The 23,510-nt window shown below is 42.7% G+C and overlaps 2 protein-coding genes across 3 annotated transcripts in view; both read right to left on the bottom strand.

The window, feature by feature from the left end:
• The window catches only part of LOC308285878 (histone H1-like), a gene marked incomplete at both ends in the record, with an annotated part of 500,380 nt that overhangs the window by 181,314 nt on the left and 295,556 nt on the right, over positions 1-23,510 (bottom strand). The window lies entirely within an intron of this gene.
• On the bottom strand, positions 2,320-19,947 carry stap2a (signal transducing adaptor family member 2a; the record flags this gene model as incomplete). The annotated part of the gene is made up of 12 exons (XM_080726784.1): positions 19,900-19,947; positions 19,698-19,832; positions 15,659-15,730; positions 7,375-7,494; positions 6,508-6,564; positions 6,021-6,175; positions 5,338-5,469; positions 5,017-5,086; positions 4,234-4,336; positions 3,939-4,034; positions 3,048-3,176; positions 2,320-2,375 (listed from the first exon to the last, which is right to left on the bottom strand). The coding sequence occupies exons 2-12, from the start codon at positions 19,803-19,805 to the stop codon at positions 2,320-2,322; spliced, it is 1,098 nt and encodes a 365-aa protein (XP_080582910.1). The 5' UTR covers positions 19,806-19,832; positions 19,900-19,947.

Here is a 23,510-nt window from a genome sequence, read left to right on the forward strand (position 1 = left end):
CGATTCTGAGCTTGTGCACTGATAATGTTTCATGGTGTTGATTAATTACTTCTAGATGAATGAAAAAGGTGTAGCAACTGCTCCGGTTGTTGGGGGGCCCATCCCCATAAATGAATTCACAAAAAGAGTATATAACTTTCATGCAAAAACAGTTTAATGCCCTGGAGATGTAATGAACAACACTGTTGTTTGATAATAGTATGAAAACAGACACGACAGACAAGATATAATACAAATGTACAAGAGACCGGTCAGAGTAAGACCATTTTAAGTCTATATCACATGACCTTGTGCTACATGGCACTTCATGGAGATCTATAAATATTTGCACAGATACAAAAAAGGAAGAAAAAGAATGAAAAAGGTGACATGAAATAAAGTCATCTGTTTGGTCTTGGTAAACATACCTATCCATTCTGAGATTAGTCTTTATTGTTGCTTTTTACTCATCAGATATGGATTAAATGATGTGTCTATAGCAAGGGTTCCCAAATTGGGGCTCACGAGTTAATTGCCCCCCAGTTTGGGAACCCCTGGCCTATAGTACAGAGCCTGAGCAATGTCCGATCCTGATGTTGCCCTAGACCACCAGTCACAGTCATCATGTGTTTCTTTTATTCACCCACTTTATCCCTATTCAAATATTTTCAATTTGTCTAGAAAACTTCTGAAACAATATCACCCATGACACCTGCCCAAAAATAGGGACTCCAGGTTGAAAGTGGGGACACATAGGCTAATAAGCAATACCGATGTTGTGAAAAGGGTCAATATATCGTCTAAACCGATCACATCACCCAGGCTCTGCCATAGTGGGAAGTAAAGTTTGGCAGCAGAAGGGCATGATGTAAACTTAACACAAAAGCCAATAGTTTCCTCAAACTCTGGCTTTTTCACCTTTGATAAACATTCCATTATTGGGGACAGTCAGTAGTGGTAGTTCAACATCCATTCCACTAGAGGGCATATACAGTAATACAGTGTAATCATTGATTTGAGACATGTTAATTAAGCATTGAAAAGTACAAGTGGCAACTCTTTTCTGTTGATAAACAGACCTATACCAAAGAGAACAACAGTTTTAAAATGTCCCTGGTGACTCTAAAGCCTGATTTAGTTACACTTGGTTGAAGATAGTGTCTCACACCAAAACTAACAGATTAAGAGCGTGTAGAGCATTTAGAACATTTAACTTTAAGCAAACCACTGTAAAAAAATAATAATAACATTGCAGATCTGCAAACTCACAAATCAAGTCGCATCCTTAGCTCTGCTATTTTTGGCGTGAGACACCGGCGCACAAGTAAGTACAAATCCCTCCAGGATCCAAGGTATTTGAGGTCAGTTATAGCACCATACAGTACAGTAGTATCACATACAGTACACAGAGAATAAATATTCACTGGAATATCGGCACTGACAATACAGTACAGATCTAGGCTGAGTGGGAGATAAGCCCTTCAGGCTTCAGGCTCATTAAAGCAATAATACAGTCAATGAGCTGGAATAGGGATTCTAGGTCAGGGCAGGGTTCCCAAAGCTTCCCATGCCAAGGAAGGACCCCCAGACAATAGCCATAGCATCTGGCCATTTCACCCCTTATTGTGAAATGGCTTTAAAATACTAAAAATAAAAACAGAAATAGCGGAAACGGAGGAATAGATGTGTCAAGATGCAACGTGTTGTTAGTTCATGGATCAGCTATTTCCAAAAACCTTTTTGAAAGTTGAAATGTTTTCATTTTAATCAATTTTCCTCCCTTTCCAATTGGCCTCAAAGCACCCTCTGGTGGCCCTCCTGGGGGCTGCAGTCACCACTTTGATAACCTGTTCTATAGGTTGACTGAATTCCATCCAGAGGGAAGGCACCGATATGAATGTTTAGCTGCAGATAGATAGATAGTGGTTGGATGGTGTATGTGTTTAGCTGCAGATAGATAGATACTATTAGATAGTAATGGTTGGATGGTTTATGAATGTTTAGCTGGAGATAAATAGACAGTCGTGGTTGGATGCTTTGGCACTGGAGGAAAAAAAATATGTTATTTTTTTCTTTTTTAAAAGACAATAGCAAAAATAGCTTGTAGATCGGCTAATTTAGCTATTTTTGAGTTTATTAATTTATTATTATTATTATTTTTTTTGTTGTTGTGTGTGTTGATCCCTTGATTTATATAAAATCTTAAAGAATCCCCCAAAACAGGCTTCTGGACTATTTGATGAATGTAAAAAGTTGTGGACAGAATGATGGCTCAGAACAGAATGGACAGTTGCAGGCAGCGCCACTGAGCTGTATTGTGGCAGGAAGTGGTAGTGCGTTCTAATCCTGACTGGCTCGTCTCTTCTCCAGCTTCAACTTGAGCTCCTCGTTGAGCGCTGTGGACACACACACACACACACACACACACACACACACACACACACACACACACACACACACACACACACACACACACACACACACACACACACACACACACACACACACACACACACACACACACACACACACACACACACACTTGAGCTCATTCATGTATACTGCATCTCATGACTAGGGTTGGGATCCGCAGGAGCCAGATCCAACATTGAGGAACTGGAATCGGTTCCATTCCATTTCCGGAATCAAACGTCTGCAATGCAATTACAATAGCCTACCGGTTGGTCTCAAACCTTTTCATTTAAAGGACCACCATAACTCCGAGAGGATACAAATGGATTTGGAACCCCCTATATTAGAGGGAACCATTAAGGAAAAATTCAACTTTTCCCAAACATGGAGATGGCTGACATCAAAGATGTCTGACATCATAGACCACAGGCTGACACAGTATGTCCATATATGGGCTTTCCAAGATATGGGCTTAATATTGATGATCTCCATATAGGTACATACAGTATAGAGACAGGGATCTCCATATAGAGACATTGGAATAGACAGGAGAACAATAGTGGATTAGAAGAGGACGGGCGACAGGGTTAGGGGACAGACACTGTGTGCTAGGGGGGACAGGATATGGGGGGGACAGGGTGAGAGGGGTCACTCACTGTGTGCTAGAGGGGAGGGGGACAGGATGAGTCTCCTCATGGGGTTGGTGGGGGAGGAGGGCACTGAGGTGAGGATGCGGCGGTCAGGGGCGGGGCTTCTGGAGACCGCCGCTTTACTGCACCACCGATCTGAGGACACAAACACACTGGTTAGTACAGGGGTGATGGAGGGTCACTGAATGTCCACACTCACTCCAGAGGGTCAGTAAATGCCCACTCTCAATCTAGAGGGTCACTAAATGTCCACACTCACTGCAGAGGGTCACTAAATGTCCACACTCACTCCAGAGGGTCACTAAATGTCCACACTCACTGCAGAGAGGGGCCGCATTGTGTACCTGCACTCTCACCAGTAGTACACTCTAAACCCCCACACTCAAACAGACCATAATAGTCACAAATGTAATGCTGGTGACCAGTGGTGCAGTACTCATTGCACCACACAACTTCCCACCAGTTTTTTGAGCATGAGCGAGTGCACGCACAGATGTGCACGTGTCGTGCGTACCCGTGAGAGTTTGTCTATCTGGCGTATCGATCAAAAACACCTCTTACTAACGCTTACAAAAGCTGCTGAGCGTCAACAGCATGAATCAACATAGGATGGATGGATGCGTGTCAATGGTCCATTGTGTGACCTGTTCAGTAGCAGATGTTCTGATGCAGTCCAAAGAGAACGTTTGTTAATCACACAATATTAAAGTAAAATGCATGCGGATGCGAGCGAAGTGTGTGACGTCATTCAAATAGCGTCCCACTATAATCACCACTACAGCACTGGTGGTGACAGTGTGTGTGTGTGTGTGTGTGTGTGTGTGTGTGTGTGTGTGTGTGTGTGTGTGTGTGTGTGTGTGTGTGTGTGTGTGTGTGTGTGTGTGTGTGTGTGTTTACCTTGTTTGGGGGGCAGGGCGGGGGCTCTGGGCAGGGGGCTGGAGGGGGCGGTGTGGAGCATCCGCTCTCCGTTCTCATCGTTGGACGAAACGTACGCTGCGGACAAAAAACACAGTTAAATAGAAAATAAAACAACACAAAAACAATCTTTGTCTATCAATGAAAAAGGCAGGCATAAACCATAAACATGGGGGTGGAAAGAATAAGACACGGAGACATAGTTGTGTGTGTGTGTGTGTGTGTGTGTGTGTGTGTGTGTGTGTGTGTGTGTGTGTGTGTGTGTGTGTGTTCTCACTGATGTTCTCCTCATAAGGCTCCTCCAATAAGAAGGGTTGTAGAGTTCCTGCTGTCTTCTCTACCAGAGCGTCTATGACCTCATGGAGCGTGGAGCAGGGGATCTAGTGGATCACACAACAACATCACAACATGTCCATATGTTCACTCTCGCACCCAGAGCCCTGTCCCGCACCCGACACAAAGTGTCACTGCTAGGCAAGCCCAGCACCCACCAAATGTACTCATGTACAGCTAGTAGATCTGCTATTTGTTTTAAATCCAGATTTTGTTTGCAAATCTTTTTTCTATCTTTTTAAAAAGCGAACATCATTTGTAACTCAAATATTTGCTTCTGGGGGGTTCCTGGAACAAAATATTTTGAGATGGGGGTCCGCAACCAAATACATGTAATTTTGGGGGTCCTTGACATGAAAGTTTGAGAAGCACTGATTTAGAAGAAGGATTTAGAAGACATTTGTAGAATCGTGTCGAAAATAGACTAAATGTTCATGATTTTTCACCAAGTGCCACGCTGCAAGCTTGTAGATCTGCTATTTCTCAATAGTTAAAGCATAAAATAATGGTTAAAGTAATAATGCGTTCCAGGTGGTAGAGGGTCCTGCCCGTATAATATCTGCATGTCCGATTCATGTCCGATTCTACTGATCAGGAAAGTTGTGTTCACACATACAGCCCCTCCGTTTGAACTCTTGAAAACTCCCATAATACAGTGCATGTCTGAAAGTGGCTTAAGTTACGTTATGACTGACATTGAATAGTATTTATACATAAGGATACTTACTGGATTTTCTACATCGATGATGTAACCACCCTGCTCTCTCTGAGTCACTCTGTAGTGTCTGAAAACTGACCTACAGAGACAGAGAGAGAGAGAGACAGAGAGAGAGAGAGAGAGAGAGAGAGAGAGAGAGAGAGAGAGAGAGAGAGAGAGAGAGAGAGAGAGATCAAGCACATATCTCCATACATCATCACAGTACGGTACAGTACACAATAGTACAGTGGTATATCTACCCGTTGAGGTCTAGTGGTTACAGTACAGTACAGTACAGTACAGTACAGTACAGTACAGTACAGTAGACAGTAATAGAGTCCAGTATCCTACCCGTTGAGGTCCTGTCTAGTGGTGACAGCCAGGGAGCTTCCATCTCTGCCTGGACGCAGCAACATGTTCCCACAGTCTGGGTGTCTCTCTAACAACACCTCCGCCTCCGTACGGGACACAGGCCGGAAACACCTGTACACGCACACGCACACGCACACGCACACACACACACACACACACACACACACACACACACACACACACACACACACACAATGGTGATGAAATCAGCCAACCCGATGCATGAGTGATGTGATGAAGGTAGACCTCATGTGCATACTGCACAAATGGATATGCCATGTGTACATTTATACTGTAGATACATAGATTAATTTTTTGCTACCCCCACCCCCTTCTTTTTGAGCGGTGTTAACCACTCCTACATCTGGCTTTGTCTGTGTATAGGCATGTCCCTTGTCTGTATGTACGTATGTCCGACCCCATCCCACATTGGCCAAGCTTCGTGGGACGCTTAATGAAATTAACTGAAAAAAGCAGCGCTGACTTCACACTGGAAACAACCTAACCTTTTTTTTCGCCTGTAAACCTGTGACGTGACAATAAAGACGATTCTGATTCCTTGCAGCTTAACGAATGTCCGACATTTAACAATACCTTCACTCCAACCTCCCGCCTCTTCAACATGAATAATAAACGAAGGGAAAACAGGCAGACTGACTCACGCTGGGATCTCCCCCACCAGGGGCACGGAGAGGGGGGAGGGGGGAGCGCGGGTGGGTGTGCGCGCTGCTCTCCTCCTGGACCTCTCCTTGTCCACCACCTCCCTCAGCATCTGGAGCTGCCCGGGCAGCAGGGTCAGGCAGGAGGGTGCATTGAGCTGGAATGGATGGCACACTTTATGAGAACTTTATTTAAGACACAGGTCTTAAATGGTTAATGTCAAAACATGCCCTCGACTCCTCGTCTATTCTCAGCGTCTTGAAAGTGTGAGAAGTGAGAACTACTGATTTAGAAGGCATTTGTAGAATCGGCCTCAGGTCCTAATAAGATTTCTCAAGTGAAAGGCAGAGTCCACACCACAACTATAACGACAATATCAGTTTGGTATAGTGATGTTGATGTTGGCTGTGCTGCACTATCTGTGCGCGCGTATGTGTGTGTGAATGCCATGTGTGCATGCGTGCGTGGAGAGAGAGGAGAGTCACTTACATCTATAACGGAGTAGAGGAAACCTTTCCATAGTTCCCTTGCTTCCAGGTTTGGAGCCTGAAACACAACGTCAACACTCGTGTAGTCCATGTGTAAAATGTATTATAACTACAGTATGTGTTCATATGGTATGGTTCATGTGGTCGCCCCAAATCACGCTGGCCCTCATTTTTGAGCGGACCACTCACCCCACCGGGGCGGAACACTCGTACCACTTGGTGAGAACAGACTACAGCCCCTATTATTAAAGACATGATGATTATACTTGGAGAAAGATTTCTTTCAAAAAAGTTCACTTTTTACACATGATGTCATTATATCGGTGTTTCAATTGGGCCTTTTGATTCAGAGGCTTTCAGGAAGTAACCAAAAACACACAGGGAAGTCATATTTGCATATTATAACCACAACCGGGGGTCTATTAGAGTAATGTTAACTCCATAGACACATACAAAACAGAAAAAGTACAAAACTATGGCACCAACTCTTTAAGTTAGGAAGTATTTAGGTAAAAAAACTGTTACGACGACGCACCGTCTAAAGCAGACTTTTCCACGTTCGGCATGGCGACTCACTCGCCTGAGCTCGCTCTATGGCCCAAGTCTGCTTCAGCAGACTCAGTGCTGTTCGAGTTACATAGAATCGTAGATTTGTAAATCATCCCCCCCAGTCTCGGTACCCCCGAGACGTCAAAACGTGGCCGAGTAGGTTCTGGAGGCCAGAAATAATACCTGGTTGGGTCCGACCGTTACAAGGTTCCATGGATTTGACCCGGATGAGCGTGTTTTGTGTGTGTGTGTGTGTGTGTGTGTGTGTGTGTGTGTGTGTGTGTGTGTGTGTGTGTGTGTGTGTGGTCAGTAACATTACTGTGAGTTTGGTCTCTCCGTCCTTCATCCTCAGGATGAGTCTGGCTGCCTCCAGGTTTCTGTCTCGACTACAGTCATCCTTCAGCGACACGAAGCCTCCCAGATCTAGCTTCTCCACATACTGTACAACACACACATACAGGAACAACGGCTGGTCAAACTACATCCATTTAACCGATTATTTAAAAATAATCAATAATTGATCATTTAATAAAATGATCGCTTAATAATCAATCTCTAGCACTTCCCTTACTGTATGGGTTGATGGTATACAGTTATTTAAATTGACTTGACCATAAACTCAATACAACTCATTCAACTAATTTGGCATTGCCTGGGTTTGTTGTTAAGCACTTTCAAATGAACATCTTTTTTTTAATAACCGATCTACAAATCTCTGCATCGCTACCCGTTTGTAGATTGGTTGTAGATTGTCTAGCATCGCCGACAGTCAGAATGTTCAACTGTAAACATTTCATATTAGTTGTACAAGAGAAGAGGATTCAGTTATACTGAAACACACTGATAGAATAGTCACAGTCATCTATACTATAATTTTGCGAATGTCTGAGTGAGTGAGTGAGTGTCTGTCTGTCTGTCTGTCTGTCTGTCTGTCTGAGTGAGTGAGTGAGTGAGTGAGTGAGTGTCTGTCTGTCTGTCTGTCTGTCTGTCTGTCTGTCTGTCTGTCTGTCTGTCTGTCTGTCTGTCTGTCTGTCTGAAACAGCGTTTCTCCTCAGTGGCTGGAGCAATTGATCTGAAATCGCATCACCATTAGCATATGAACACACCTGACATAACTGTGAAGCCCGTTTGTCACTTTCACAAATCGTATGCTGTATATTATCATTTTTATGGTGTATCTATATTAGCCTACAGTACCTTTTGTGACCACACATGTTAAGGGAGGGGCGCTGTTGTTCAGGCCATGCACAATCACACACAAACCCACACACACACACACACACACACACACGGGGGGGGGGGGGGGAGTGTGTGTGTGTGCAGGCGGGCAGGCGGGCGGGGGGGGGGGGGGCGCACCGTGCAAGCCGTTCGGCCAGTCAATAAATCCATAATAGCCAGATCGCCAGCCAATGGCGTTTCCCCCTCGCCGTCAATCCCCAAAATTCCGACTCCTCCCTCAAACAGTCTGCCTGTGAGAATCCCCCCCCCACCTTACAACCCCTCCCCCCGGACCAATGGGGGAGCAGGGGGGGAGTTTTTGGACGTCCCCCGACCAATCCTTTGTTGCGGGGTTCCCTATTGATGGAATGGAGGCGGAGCGTTTCTTTGTTCTGTTTCCCTGTCTGTACTCTGTTGTTCTTCTTCACGCATTGGACTCCGCGCGAGTTTTGTATCGTGTGCTTGCTTTTGGAGATGTATAATGTTTAGTTTAGGTCGGATACTAAAGCGTGATTATTACATTCAACCTGGTGATACGTGATACTGCTTTGAGCTGTGGCTGCCTGCGAGCTGGGCTGCTCTGGGTTTATCTCAACGCGAATTTATATATTGCTGTCGCTGTCCTCATCACTAAGACCCCGTTTTGGATCTTTTCAAGTAATGAGTATAAAGGGATAGCCTACTGATTGTTGACACGTACTGTAACAACATTGCCATTGCTTACTGCTATTGCTTACTGCTTAGCCTGCTACAGTATATTATGATGCATTTTATACAGCACCAGTGTCGATTGATTGGTTGTATAGCTTACTTTATTTGCATAGGAAAAGGTACAAGTTACAGTGATACATGGTCAACTAAAAGGATAAACACCACAAGAAAGCTTACATGGGCTTGTTTTTACAACTACCCATACAACATTACATGGCAGACAAAAAACAGTACTATGCAAACAATATCATCGTAAGACAGTCCGAAAACAAAATAAAATAAATACATTGTATTTACAGTAAAAGGGGAGGGGGAGTATGTCAGAGATACTGTATGTAATAGCGATCTAATGGTGGTGGTGAAGTCTTTAGGGACATATCAAATAACACAGTCAAAAAGCTTAAATTCACCTTCATGGCATTGGCATTTTTAGTGGACATAAGCATTTATAAAATACTAATGAATAGCTATGCATATGAGTTGCATTCAGGTGTTAATTGACTGGTTTAAACAATAGCCTAGATGTTTATGCCTTATGTAAAACTATGGGTAAGTACTATGGGTAGCACTAATGAGCTGTCAACAAGCACACATTAAACACCACTGGTAAATATAATTTTAGGTTCTATTAAAACAGTAGCCAATTGTACAGTTTTAAATCGTAGCTATAAACCTGCTGATGTAGGCTAGCATTGCAGTTTATGTCAGACCAATTGATTTAGAGATTGTTATTGTTATCACTGTGAATGCAGGAGGAGCTTGCATTCACAGCAGCCAACAGAAAAATGTGTTTATGGTGTATTACATTCACCATGTCTGCATTTTATACAAACATGTTGTTTGTTATAACATTGTGAAATAGGTTAATAACATAGCCTACCACAGTATGGAGATTGAAGAATTTATTAGAAGTTTGCATAATAAAAAGTACAGTTTCATGACAGTACAAGTTCAACTATAAAAGGATACCCTAGTAAGCTTTTCAGCTTATTTACACAGGAACCACTTTATGTATCTCATATAACACAGTAGCCTACTTTGCATAGGGAATTGTCAGTGACAATATGGGAGAAAATAAAAGGCAAGAATAAAAAGTATAACAAGGGAAAAATAAACTATAGTAATACAGTGAAATAGGAGATATTTACAAATGTAAATGGGAGGTAGGTATGGACTTAGTTTATTACAGTTGAACTAATAACTTGTTGAATGAATTGGCGCAGCCTTGGGTAGGCCTGGGCCCACCCAAAAAGAAATAAAATATTCACGGCACGATTCGAGAATGAACAAGGCCAAAATGCACTAAAATGTTCTGACAGCTGAAGGGTATTCCCCACATATTGCAACTATCCAAATAAGGGCATGTACATCACTGTGACACACCCCTTTCAGGAAGTAGGGCAACAAAGGGCCAGCGGTTCGAGTCCCGTCTGTCGCACGTCCAAAACACCAAAGGTGTTGCGCCTAAGCTGGGGGCCAATCGGCCACCTTGGCGGGGGGGGGGAAGAAAAATTGAGAGGAGAGAGAGAGAGAGAGAAAAAGAGAGAAAGAGAGAGAAAAAGGAGGAAGAGAGAGAGAGAGAAGAATCATGCAGCTTTTCTGTAGCCGTTTCTGCAGTGATGTCTGCACTATTTAGTCACCTTTGGTGTTTTGGACTGGTGACAGACGGGATTCGAACCGCTGGCCCTGTGTTGCCCTACTTCCTGAAAGGGGTGTGTCACAGTGATGTACATGCCCTTATTTGGATAGTTGCGATATTTGGGGAATACCCTTCAGCTGTGAGAACATTTAAGTGCATTTTGGCCTTGTTCATTCTCGAATCGTGCCGTGAATATTTTATTTCTTTTTGGGTGGGCCCAGGCCTACCCAAGGCTGCGCCAATTCATTCAACAAGTTATTAGTTCAACTGTAATAAACTAAGTCCATACCTACCTCCCATTTCCATTTGTAAATATCTCCTATTTCACTGTATTTCCCTATGCAAAGTAGGCTACTGTGTTATGAGATACATAAAAGCTGGGGGCCAATCGGCCACCTTGGCGGGGGGGGGGAAGAAAAATTGAGAGGAGAGAGAGAGAGAGAGAAAAAGAGAGAAAGAGAGAGAAAAAGGAGGAAGAGAGAGAGAGAGAAGAATCATGCAGCTTTTCTGTAGCCGTTTCTGCAGTGATGTCTGCACTATTTAGTCACCTTTGGTGTTTTGGACTGGTGACAGACGGGATTCGAACCGCTGGCCCTGTGTTGCCCTACTTCCTGAAAGGGGTGTGTCACAGTGATGTACATGCCCTTATTTGGATAGTTGCGATATTTGGGGAATACCCTTCAGCTGTGAGAACATTTAAGTGCATTTTGGCCTTGTTCATTCTCGAATCGTGCCGTGAATATTTTATTTCTTTTTGGGTGGGCCCAGGCCTACCCAAGGCTGCGCCAATTCATTCAACAAGTTATTAGTTCAACTGTAATAAACTAAGTCCATACCTACCTCCCATTTCCATTTGTAAATATCTCCTATTTCACTGTATTTCCCTATGCAAAGTAGGCTACTGTGTTATGAGATACATAAAGTGGTTCCTGTGTAAATAAGCTGAAAAGCTTACTAGGGTATCCTTTTAGTTGAACTTGTACTGTCATGAAACTGTACTTTTCATTATGCAAACTTCTAATAAATTATTCAATCTCCATACTGTGGTATAGGCTATGTTATTAACCTATTTCACAATGTTATAACAAACAACATGTTTGTATCAAATGCAGACAAGGCGAATGTAATACGCCATATAAACATTTTTTTTCTGTTGGCTGCTGTGAATGCAAGCTCCTCCTGCATTCACAGTGATAACAAGCACTTAATAACAATCTCTAAATCAATTGGTCTGACATAAACTGCAATGCTAGCCTACATCAGCAGGTTTATAGATTTAAAACTGTACAATTGGCTACTGTTTTAATAGAACCTAAATTATATTTACCAGTGGTGTTTAATGTGTTGCTTGTTGACTATTTTTTTCCTTTCTGAATAACAATGGGTTAGGGTTGGCTTGCTAATAGGCAGCTCATTAGTGCTACCCATAGTACTTACCCATACTTTTACATAAGGCATAAACATCTAGGCTATTGTTTAAACCAGTCAATTAACACCTGAATGCAACTCATATGCATAGCTATTCATTTAGTATTTTATAAATGCTTATGTCCACTAAAATGCCAATGCCATGAAGGTGAATGTAAGCTTTTATTTGACTGTTATTTGACATGTCCCTAAAGACTTCACCACCACCATTAGATCGCAATTACATACAGTATCTCTGACATACTCCCCCCTCCCCCTTTACTGTAAATACAATGTATTTATCTTATTTTGTTTTCGGACTGTCTTATGATGATATTGTTTGCATAGTACTGTTTTTGTCAGCGACGGGTGAGGTTCTATATGGGGCTACACTATTTATTCACAAAGTGGGGTTTGAAGAAAGTCATGTTGATTAACTTAAAGGAGACAAGACCCACTGGCCGGCCTAAGAAGACCTGGCAGGCAGGGATGACTGTATTGGCTGACATCGGCAGCAATCGGCATCGACCATGAGATGGTATGGAGCGTTCCCAGTGGAAGGAAGCCATAGCGAGAATCCAATCCAACCCAGTGGTGCCTGGAAAGCGGACTTTAAACATATAGTGCGGTATGCTATGTATTCCCGTAGGAATTTTTTGCTAAAATTGATTTTTTTGCTGTTTTGGCTTCTATAGGGACCAAACTATCAGAAAATGACGGGGGTCAAATTTTCAGACCCCTCCCTCATTTCCTGTGGGCGGGTCACTTCAGTTTTGGCCCTATTCGGCCTTGTTTTCCCAATTTCCCATAGGATTTTTTTGCCCAAATTAATTTTTTTGCTGTTTTGGCTTCTATAGGGACCAGACTATCAGAAAATGACAGGGGTCAAATTTTCAGACCCCTCCCTCATTTCCTGGGGGCGGGTCACTTCAGTTTTGGCCCTATTCTGCCTTGTTTTCCCAATCTCCCATAGGATTGTTGTGCCCAAATTGATTTTTTTGCTGTTTTGGCTTCTATAGGGACCAAACTATCAGAAAATGACGGGGGTCAAATTTTCAGACCCCTCCCCCATTTCCTGGGGGCGGGTCACTTCAGTTTTGGCCCTATTCGGGCTTGTTTTCCCAATTTCCCAAATATTTTTTTTTTGCTGTTTTGGCTTCTATAGGGACCAAACTATCAGAAAATGATGGGGGTCAAATTTTCAGACCCCCTCCTCATTTCCTGGGGGCGGGTCACTTCAGTTTTGGCCCTATTCGGGCTTGTTTTCCCAATTTCCCAAAGATTTTTTCTGGCCAAAATTGATTTCTTGCTGTTTTGGCTTCTATAGGGACCAAACTATCAGAAAACCTATTCACCTATGTATTCCCATAGGAGTATTTTGCTCAAAATTGATTTCTTTGCTGTTTCGGCTTCTATAGGGACCAAACTATCACAAAATGACAGGTTTCCAATTTTCAGACCCCTCCCTCATATCCTGGGGGGGAGTACTTTACAGTACTTTATAAACAACTTCACAGTATATTCTGAGGCTATTCAATAGTTTAGGTAGGAACAGTTCAGGTGAGGAGGATGGGGTAGCATTTATACTTCTGACCTGTTATTATTCTTGTCAAATACAGGATCTATTCATCGTCACTGTTATCTATGTCCTCCCTTAAGGCTCATTCCCACTGGGCCAGATAAACAGATACAAACATATCTTTCTCCATTCAAGTGGATGGTAAGATACAGATAAAAGAAAATATCTGTCTCTTTTAGCTGTGTCTTACCATCCACTTGAATGGAGAAAGATATTTCTTTATCTGTTAATCTGACCCAGTGGGAATGGGCCTTTATACTGTTGGCAAAGTCTCCAGTCCAGTGCCATAGCACTTGCAGAGACTGACTGTCCCTTGCAACCTGCTTTGCAGCCAAATGTGATGAGCTCAAGTATTGCCTTTGGAGCAAGAAGGGCAAGACACCTGACTAGAACATACCCTCCACTCTGTGAATTCCATCAATTCCCTTCAATTGGTGGAAGCTCAGAGCTCAGGGCAATTGGACATCGGTGTCAGCAGCCTCTTCGATGTGCGAAGTTCTGCGAACCTCTTCAAAATCATGTCCCTTATGAAGGTATCATATATGACAAAGAGCATGAAAGAACTGTCCCTTGAGAAATACTCAAGCAGTCCCTGGCCTAACATGTCAACTTCTCCTTGGTTGATCACACAGTCAGGAGTTCCTTGATGGACATAGTGAGCTTCATCTCTGGATGAAGACTTCATATTTTTTAATGACTGATCCATATACAACTAATATTACCTATCAAAGACAACTCGACCCTCAACATAGCCAGCCATCATCGTTATGATTCGTTTTGCTGAATGCATCCTGAAGATCTGACAGCTTTTTGTCTTTTTCATTTTCTGAAGCAAACCCATGGCATCAACAATAAGAACTTTGACAGAATAATCGTCCTCCGTCAGATCATGCTATGGGACACATGGAAGATCTTCCTACAGGGGCTCTGCCCTGGCATCTTCAATTGCATGCAAAATCTGAACCCCCTCATTTTCTGACAGTTTGGTCCCTAAAGAAGCCAAAACAGAAATGAAGAAAAACTAAATCTATGGGAATATAGAGCCGAATAGGGCCAAAACTGAAACCCCCCTCCCCCTCGCCGCCTCAGGAAATGGGGGAGGGGTATGAAAATTTGAACCCTGTCATGTTCTGATAGTTTGGTTCCCAGAAGCCTAAACGGCAAACAAAACAATTTTAGCAAAACAAAAAAAAAAAGAAAATCCTATGGGAAATTGGAATGCATTGCCGAATAGGGACAAAACTGAAGTGACCCGCCCCCAGGAAATGAGGGAGGGGTCTGAAAATGTCAACCCCGTTATTTTCTGATAGTTTGTTCCCTATGGAAGCCAAAACAGAAAACAAAACATTTTTTGCAAAAATATCCTATGGGAAATTGGGAATACATAGCCGAATAGGGCTAAAACTGAAGTGACCCGCCCCCAGGAAATGAGGGAGGGGTCTGAAAATTTGACCCCCGTAATTTTTTGATAGTTTGGTCCCTATAGAAGCCAAAACAGCAAACAAATAAATATTAGCAAAAAATACTATGGGAAATTGGGAATACATAGCCGAATAGGGCCAAAACTGAAGTGACCCGCCCCCAGGAAATAAGGGAGGGGTCTGAAAATTTGACCCCCATCATTTTCCGATAGTTTAGTCCCTATAGAAGCCAAAACTGCAAAACAAAGTATTTTTGCAAAATATTCCTATGGAAATTGGGAATACATAGCCAAATAGGGCCATAACTGAAGTGACCCGCCCCCAGGAAATGAGGGAGGGGTCTGAAAATTTGACCCCCATCATTTTCCGATAGTTTGGTCCCTATAGAAGCCAAAACTGCAAAAAAATCAATTTTAGCACAAAAATCCTACGGGAGCTGTATTTTGGACATAGCATACCACACTAATATGATGATGATGATCATGAAGATGGTCCAGGGACCTGAAGGGGTCCTTGAGGACCTGAGCCCCCCCTGCTCCAAGACATAATGAGGGATATATAATATAGACTCATAAGCAGTATAGTATATGCGGATATATGTATATATCCCAGTACAGTATATGCTCACATGTGTGTCGATGGCATTATTGAAGAAATACAGCGTGTTTCCACACAGGCAGGTCCAAAGTCGCCTGGAGGCCTGTGACAGAGAGACATGCAGACATGAATTATTGTATTTGGATCGGTGCAAAAAGTGCAATACATAACAGATCCAAACACTGATCAGAAGCATGTTACATTACAGCAGTGATGGACAGTAACTGAGTAAACGTAGAAGTTATTTTGACAAGAGGCAGAACATGGCTACTACAGTACAAGGCACTCAACACCATTGTTTTTCTTCTGTTTACACTTCTTAGTGTGCAAAAGAAATATACATGCTGTTAATTTAGTGATCATACTAGTTCAAGGTTTCTGTATAAGTACATGCAAAGCAAGTACTTTTTTACCCTTTCTTGAGTAACATTTTGACTGAGCTAATTACTTGTAGTGGAGTAAATTCTGACCAGGAGTATCTGTACTCTTACTCAAGTACTGGGGTCGAGTACTCTGTCCATCTCTGCAAACCAGACACTGCACAACTGCTGCACATGAGTTTTAACACACAGAGGAAAAAGATAACACATTGATGACTTACTATACAGAATGTGAGATATATATTTTTTCTCTTCTCTGCCCTTAGCTACGATGATATATGAAACTCCATATTTTCTCCAAATAGACAGACTGCCTTTGACAGCCGAGATAGAACAGTAACAGTATTTGTCAACTGCAATCCTCCCAATGTCAGTCCACAGAGATCAAGTTTGTGAACGTGGCACAGAGACACAGACTCCCAAACACAAGGACAATAAATTGACAGTTATATCCTAAGGCCATAATACGCTCCACCACATGCACACGCGTGCGCGTGCACGCACACGCACACACACACACACACACACACACACACACACACACACACACACACACACACACACACACACACACACACACACACACACACACAGAGAGAGAGACACACACAGAGAGAGAGAGAGAGAGAGAGTAGCATTTAAAAGAAAACATTTTAATTAGAGGGACGTGTTTCTAGTCAAATTGTGTGTCCCATTATGTGGCGATGTTGTCCCTAATTATGGCATATGTCATTATAGGCGAAACATTTGAAAAACAGCCAATCTGAAAAATTAAAAGGAGCCTCCGCACACTCAAAACTGTAAGTTATTTATTTTCAGTTAGATAGAGTGCAAGCTTTCGGTCATAGGCCTTCTTCAGGCAGGAGCAGAGGCGTAGCCATGGGTGGGCCTGACTAGGCCTAGGCCCACCCATTTCGTTTTTGTGCCCACCCAAAAAAATAAAATAAAAAATAAAAAATTATATATTTTTTTTATTTTTTTTATTTTATTACATATATTATATTTTTTATAGCATATTAAGTCATTTTGATGATAGTCGCATCCTTACAACAACTAAAATAACATAACATCATCATGTGGACGCTATAATGTGCAACAAGCGTCCTTCCCTGCTCGCAGCCAAGCATGTCTAGACTAGTGTGTCATGTAATTCTAATTTAGTCCATTTACTTCCTGTAAGTAGTCGACTTAAAAATAAAACCAATTGCTTATATATCATCATATTACGGCAGCGTCTTATTTTGAAATCCACCGTTACAGGAAATGCTTAAGCGTGTTGGGCTACTTGTCAAGAGTTGTTGCAGCCTGCACAATGTATACAGGATTCACGTGGATTATACTGACTCAAGCTTTTTGACTAATCTAAAGTTCATATTCATGATATGAAACCATGCTCCTGGGACTTAAAACAATACACAGCGTTTGAAAGCAGCAATAGGTGAGTGAGACTGGTTAATTACGTTCTGCTGGCTTGGCTGTTTTTGTTGTGGGAGAGGGAGAAGCGTCAGAGCTCTGATAAAAAGTTGACGGTGCAATTAAACATTTCGGTCTTTTCTCTTCATAGTTGTTTATTTTGTCTTGCACCAGTGACTAGGCTACTGGGTCAGTCTGCAATATCTCTCTGTGATACATTAGCGTTGTGCTCCGTGTGTATAGTCTTATACTAACAGGAGTGTTGTCAATTAAAATAAGCATCTCATGCCGTCATGTTACCGGCTTCTTCTCTAATATGCCATTCTGTTTTTGCACGGCTGGAATGACCCGCGCATCACTAGTGGACACCACGCATGAATTGATTATTTAATCATGCAAACCCGACCCAAATCGCACCAGAAGACCCGATCCGACCCGAAAAACATGGATTTTTTTTCGCGCGGCGCGCACCCAGGCCCACCCAGTTGGGCTCAGGCCCAGTCGCCAGTTCGATTCTGTCTACGCCACTGGGCAGGAGGGTCCCTTTAATTTTTCATCTTGTTCCTTTTTGGCTCCAGCACCTCACATAAAGTCTACTGGCAGATGAGCAGTGCTCTTCTCCCAAAAAATAGCCAATCTAAAACGTGCCACAATGATTTTTTTTTACATAAACTTCAGTTTGGGTTTGTTTTGTATCTTTTTTTTCTGCTTATAAGATCAATGTTTTCCCATCTGTTTTTCTAAATGATTTACAACATTTTGCTTGACTAAATATCGGTATAACAATGGTAATCAATAATCATGGTTTAGAGCAGTACGTGTTCCCCAAGGGGGAACATACATTTTGTATGTGTGGCATAAAAAATAATCAACAAACTATAAAGGCCTGGAATTTTGTCATTTCAGGGGCAAGGCCACTGACTTTTTGGACTTTTGTCCATTGAAAGAATTTGTTTTATTTCAGGGTTTGGGATGATAACCTAATCTGCAGTGAAATAGATAATTGATGGTATTTACAATCTGATGAATCCATGCTCAGCCCTGCACCAATCAAAGTCACTAGATTGGTTTAAAGATGGGGACTCGGGGAGTTAAGATTTCAGAATCTCAACAAAAACACTGGTGTCTACATGACAAGAAAGAGACACAAGTGTCTACTGTCTACATATTGACAAGAAAGAGACAGAGGAGAAAGTGCTACAGTCAGCTGGGACATGAAGGCCACTGTGGCCTCAGGTCATGCCATTGTTTTGAGGGGCACAAGGCCAAACTGAGGGTCAATGACGGCCATGGCCTTCATGGCCTCCATGACATTCCTGCCCTGCTATTAAAAAGCCCATAAAACATTCAAACATTGGCCAAATTGTTCTAGAACCACTGCTCTAGCACACTACAAAATCCTGATTGGCACTGGACCCAAAACTCTGGCATGAGTCAGTCTCTATAGTCACATGTGTGCAATATTGATGTTTTTTAAATGGATGGTTTTAATGTTTCTCCCAGGAGGATGAGCTGGAGCTCAGCTGTTGTGGATGTGCACCTGAGCCCCTCTCCCAAATGAGAGAGAGGGTCTCCCTTCCCTTTATGCATGCTTCTCATGTTCTCATAGCCCTCATATGCATGCTATTATCATGCATCACCAGACCCCCTACCTGCCTACTGAATATTGCCAATCCTCTCTCTCTCTCTGCAACTTTGTGTGATGCCATGCCACCATTACTGTATTGATTTGACATTTAAAGATCTAATAGGCTGATTATTGCCACAGGAAATGTGTTAAAAGGACACCACCACCATTGCACCAATTGCATATTGCTGGTGTTTCAAATATAATACAAATAAGACGTCTAGGCTACTTAAAGAGACATAATCAATGTAGACAGATACTAAATAGATACAATACTGATTCATGCATGTTGTGATTAGGCTAAATGACATTCATAAAATACATGTGTGTCCATCCAGACCATGCTTTGATTTGCTTTTAGGACATTTGCGAGCCGCTATGTGGAAACCAAATCTCCCATAATAGCAGCATGTCTGTGGCGCCTCGCCCAGACAGACACCCAGAGGAACCGAGTCCGACACAATAAGGAAGTTGACAGTCGGCTCTATAATGTAGATCGGAGGCAGGGGATTATTATGATGATGAGAGCCGGTATGTATGCATGGATCCCTCAGCCCAGCCCACTGACCACCACAGCATCAACATGCAACGACTAGAACAACACGGCTAGTGTCACCTCTCACCGCGATGGAAACATGCGAGCACCTCACCTTCTCCTTCGGTCCTCGCTTCTCCAGGTATCCCTCGTAGTAGCAGGGCGGTAGCTGCGCCCGGGGTCCCCCCGGCCCCGAGCGCTGTTTGACGGGTGCAGCCGCCATGAGTACCACTGCTGGCTGGCTGGATGTCTGGCTGGCTGGATGGGGAGGATGGATGAATGGGATGGATGGGAGGATGGATGGCTTGGGCACCCACCGAGGACAAAGGGGCGCTAAGTAATTCAGTGAGTGACACGCCTTCTCCGATGAGGGATTGCCATCATGGAAAATATCCCCCCCAACAGCTGTGATGAAGACCCTGCTCTGTCTGCACTGGCTGTCTGTCATAGTCATACAGAGGAAGTGGGGTGGGGGAGTGGGGGGCACATTTTAAAATAAAGCTGTTTTATTTTCTGGCGATCTTTTCCTCTACTAGTAAAAAACATTGTTTAATGACAAGTCAAGTGATTAAAGGAGTGAGTGAATGAATCATGAATAAGGGCCTAACAATTAATGAAGTTTATATTTCAATCACACAGCCTATAGCCTGCTATTCATAGCCTCCTAGGCCTACATATGAAGAAAAATAATTTCACCCACTGATTTACATCTACAAATAAAACGGATTCTGATTTCACACACACACACACACACACACACACACACACACACACACACACACACACACACACACACACACACACACACACACACACACACACACACACACACACACACACACACACACACACACACACACACACACACACACACACACACACACACACACACACACACACACACACACCAGAGTCCATTTTTTATTGACTGAAATACTATATTAGTCAGAAATGTTAACAGCATGTGTGTAGGCTATAATAAACATTATTTATTTACAATCACACATTAAAGCCATTTTCAACTCAATAATTTGAGACTCTTTGTGTCTCCATAGGGAAGACTGTCTGCTGGTCATCAAATGATTTACTTAGGAATGTGACAAAAAACGAAATAAAATATCCATTAATTAAGTCTCCAAGGGGTGAGAAATCAATAGAATAGAGGTGTTGGTGTGAACTATCGCTTTAAATGTACAACACCAACAAAAACACATGGACAAATACAAACACTATCTGAACAAAAGCGATGAGAAATGCACATTTACCCATCTCCCCTTGTGGTCTCCAGATAATGTTTTTTCAAGCCAATTTTGTAAGAAACCTTCCCATGTTTGTTCTATATTTTGGTGGTACTTGATCATGGTTGATCCCTCTAGTGTTGTGGTTATGGGTGTCACTCACTTTGGAGAAGTAGTTTGACAGGTATGAGGCTAATACAAATCCCAGTGATATTCGCTTAACCCCATCTTCCACCCGAGCCATCCCAAACTAGCCAAGTGTGAATAAATATATTATCAAAATAATAGGATACCAGATAAACAACGAACCTAGCATCTGTCTAAATAGCATGCTAACTGTTAACATTGTGGTTAAGAAAAACAAGGCCAAGACATAAAAACATGAGAACAAATGACCACGGTACAGACGGTATGGTCGCCATAACTAGGTCAAGTGCAGATGTAATAACAGGTCAACACAAATGCATAGATACTGTACATGACACACTCAGGGCTCGATTCCTTCATAATTTTATTTGAACAAGCAAACATGACAGCATCCACACAAAAAAAAACTTTACCTAACAAAAATAAACAATACATAGATTATACAAAAAAAAAAAGAGTATAGAGAGAAGAGATTAATCCACATACCCTATAAAGATAATCCAGGATAATCCCGCTTTAAGACTCCTCCCCACAGAGTGTCACAGTTACAAAAGAACGAGACATTTACAAAGAAAATTTGGCTATAAAGAAGACACATGCATAGCAGTAATATTTACACGGAAATATACAGGTACATGAATATTCTGCATATTAAAATAGTTATTGTCATATAATAATGATAATAATAATAACACTTAGAATGATATTGCAAGCTTTGGAAACTTCTTGTGGGTTTTCAATGCAAATTCCAACCCCCCAATATAGCAAGTACTGTAGTTGAATTGATGGTTTGCAGCACTATTAGGATAACTCTATCTCTACTGTGACAAGCAGCACATAAAAATTGATCTTTAGCCCTTTCGTCCGCAAGGGGGTGTGACAATACAATACGACCCTCAGCACCCCTTTCACACAATCTCTCTCTCTCACACACACACACACACACACACACACACACACACACACACACCTAATGAGGCGTGATAACCCAACACCTGAACCGGGGCAATCACTCACTTCTTCACATGCACTCCCACTGCCTAGTAAGCCTACCCCAACCACCCATAACATGCACCATATGTAAACATTAAGACTTCAAGGAGTGTGTGCTGGGTTATTCAACCTGCAGAAACTTGAAAATAGCCGATCTACAGGCCTGTAGATCGTCTATTTCGAGCACGACTGACATAGTATTTATACATCTATAGGGCTCAAGTGGTTAATAAGTATCCTATAGGGCAGCGGGTCAGGCATGCAGGCAGGGTGGTGGTGGTGGTGGTATCTTGGGGTGGGTTTACAGCTGATAGGTGGGGGTTGTGGCGATGAGAGAGAGAGAGAGAGAGAGAGTGGATGGGTGGGGTGCACATAGGCAGGTGGTAAATGAAGAGAGATGGGTGGGTGGGTGGGGGCGAGGGGGGCTACATAATCCTCTGCTGCGCTGTTCTGTGTGCCCTTTTCTTCAGTGAAAAGAACTGTCAGTTCCACTGCCAGCTCCAATAGCAGACAGAGAGAGATGGCCCTTACGGCCGTAAGGCGGTTTACAAGGAGGAGAAAGTTGATGCTTGAGGTGAATGAATGGGACCCAGGCCCATCTCCACAACACAGTTTAGTGTCTCTTTGTCAAAGATGACAACACGTGAAGCAGAGACAACAGGACGAAACAATGTGCACAATGAGCTGAGCAGATAGCATTCCATAGGAGCAGCCCCACACCCAGCTTTTAGCATGATAAACAGACCACGGTTAAGCCTAACAAAATACCCTCAGTATTCAATGTCTGAACTCTCAAAGCTTCAACAAATTACAGGGGTAGAGGGGAAAAAAACGTGCATTTTTTTATCCCTTTTGTGATTACCACCAATAATAATAGTGTTATAACGTGAGTTGACAGACACAAGGTTTTAACCACGTGAACCCTAGCGTCCCCCCTATTGTTCGGGCATGTCATAATAGGCGAAAAATAGCAGATCTAAAAGCTTGCAGATTGGCTGTTTTTGGCAAAGAGATATGGTGTAGAAGGGGAAAATGGAGGGTGACAAGTATAGACCCGTGGGACACCGGGCCAACAAAGTATATATAGGGTTCAAGTCGTTAAGAGAATATTTTGGGGTAAAAAAAGTAATACAAAAATAACCAAAAGATGTTGTGGGCGACACTGCCAGCAGTATCAGCAGAGCACATAGCTGGGTGCTTATGGCTTTGGCACAATGTTCAGTGCTGCTTAAATGTCTTATGAGGTTAGACAAAGGGTCCTGCTGTCTCACCATTTTAGAATGCTGTCCAAAATTCTACATGATAAATATGGATTCAGCAATACCTGAACCACCGGCACCAACCATTCATTCTGTCACACTAAAAAGTGCAGAGCCAAGCAACTTAGAAAATCACAGCCGTCGATATATTACAACTTCAATGTGTCCACCACATCCATCCGTCCATAAAGTAAAGCATTTCTTTGGCACTACGCTTGAACGCACACCAGGCAGCTTGTGACACAACTTAAAGAGCTGAATTTGTGATAGGCAGATTAAGGGGGGGGGGGG

Source organism: Nannobrachium achirus (genome assembly GCF_963921795.1).
Source record: "Nannobrachium achirus genome assembly, chromosome: 5".
Taxonomy (NCBI): domain Eukaryota; kingdom Metazoa; phylum Chordata; class Actinopteri; order Myctophiformes; family Myctophidae; genus Nannobrachium; species Nannobrachium achirus.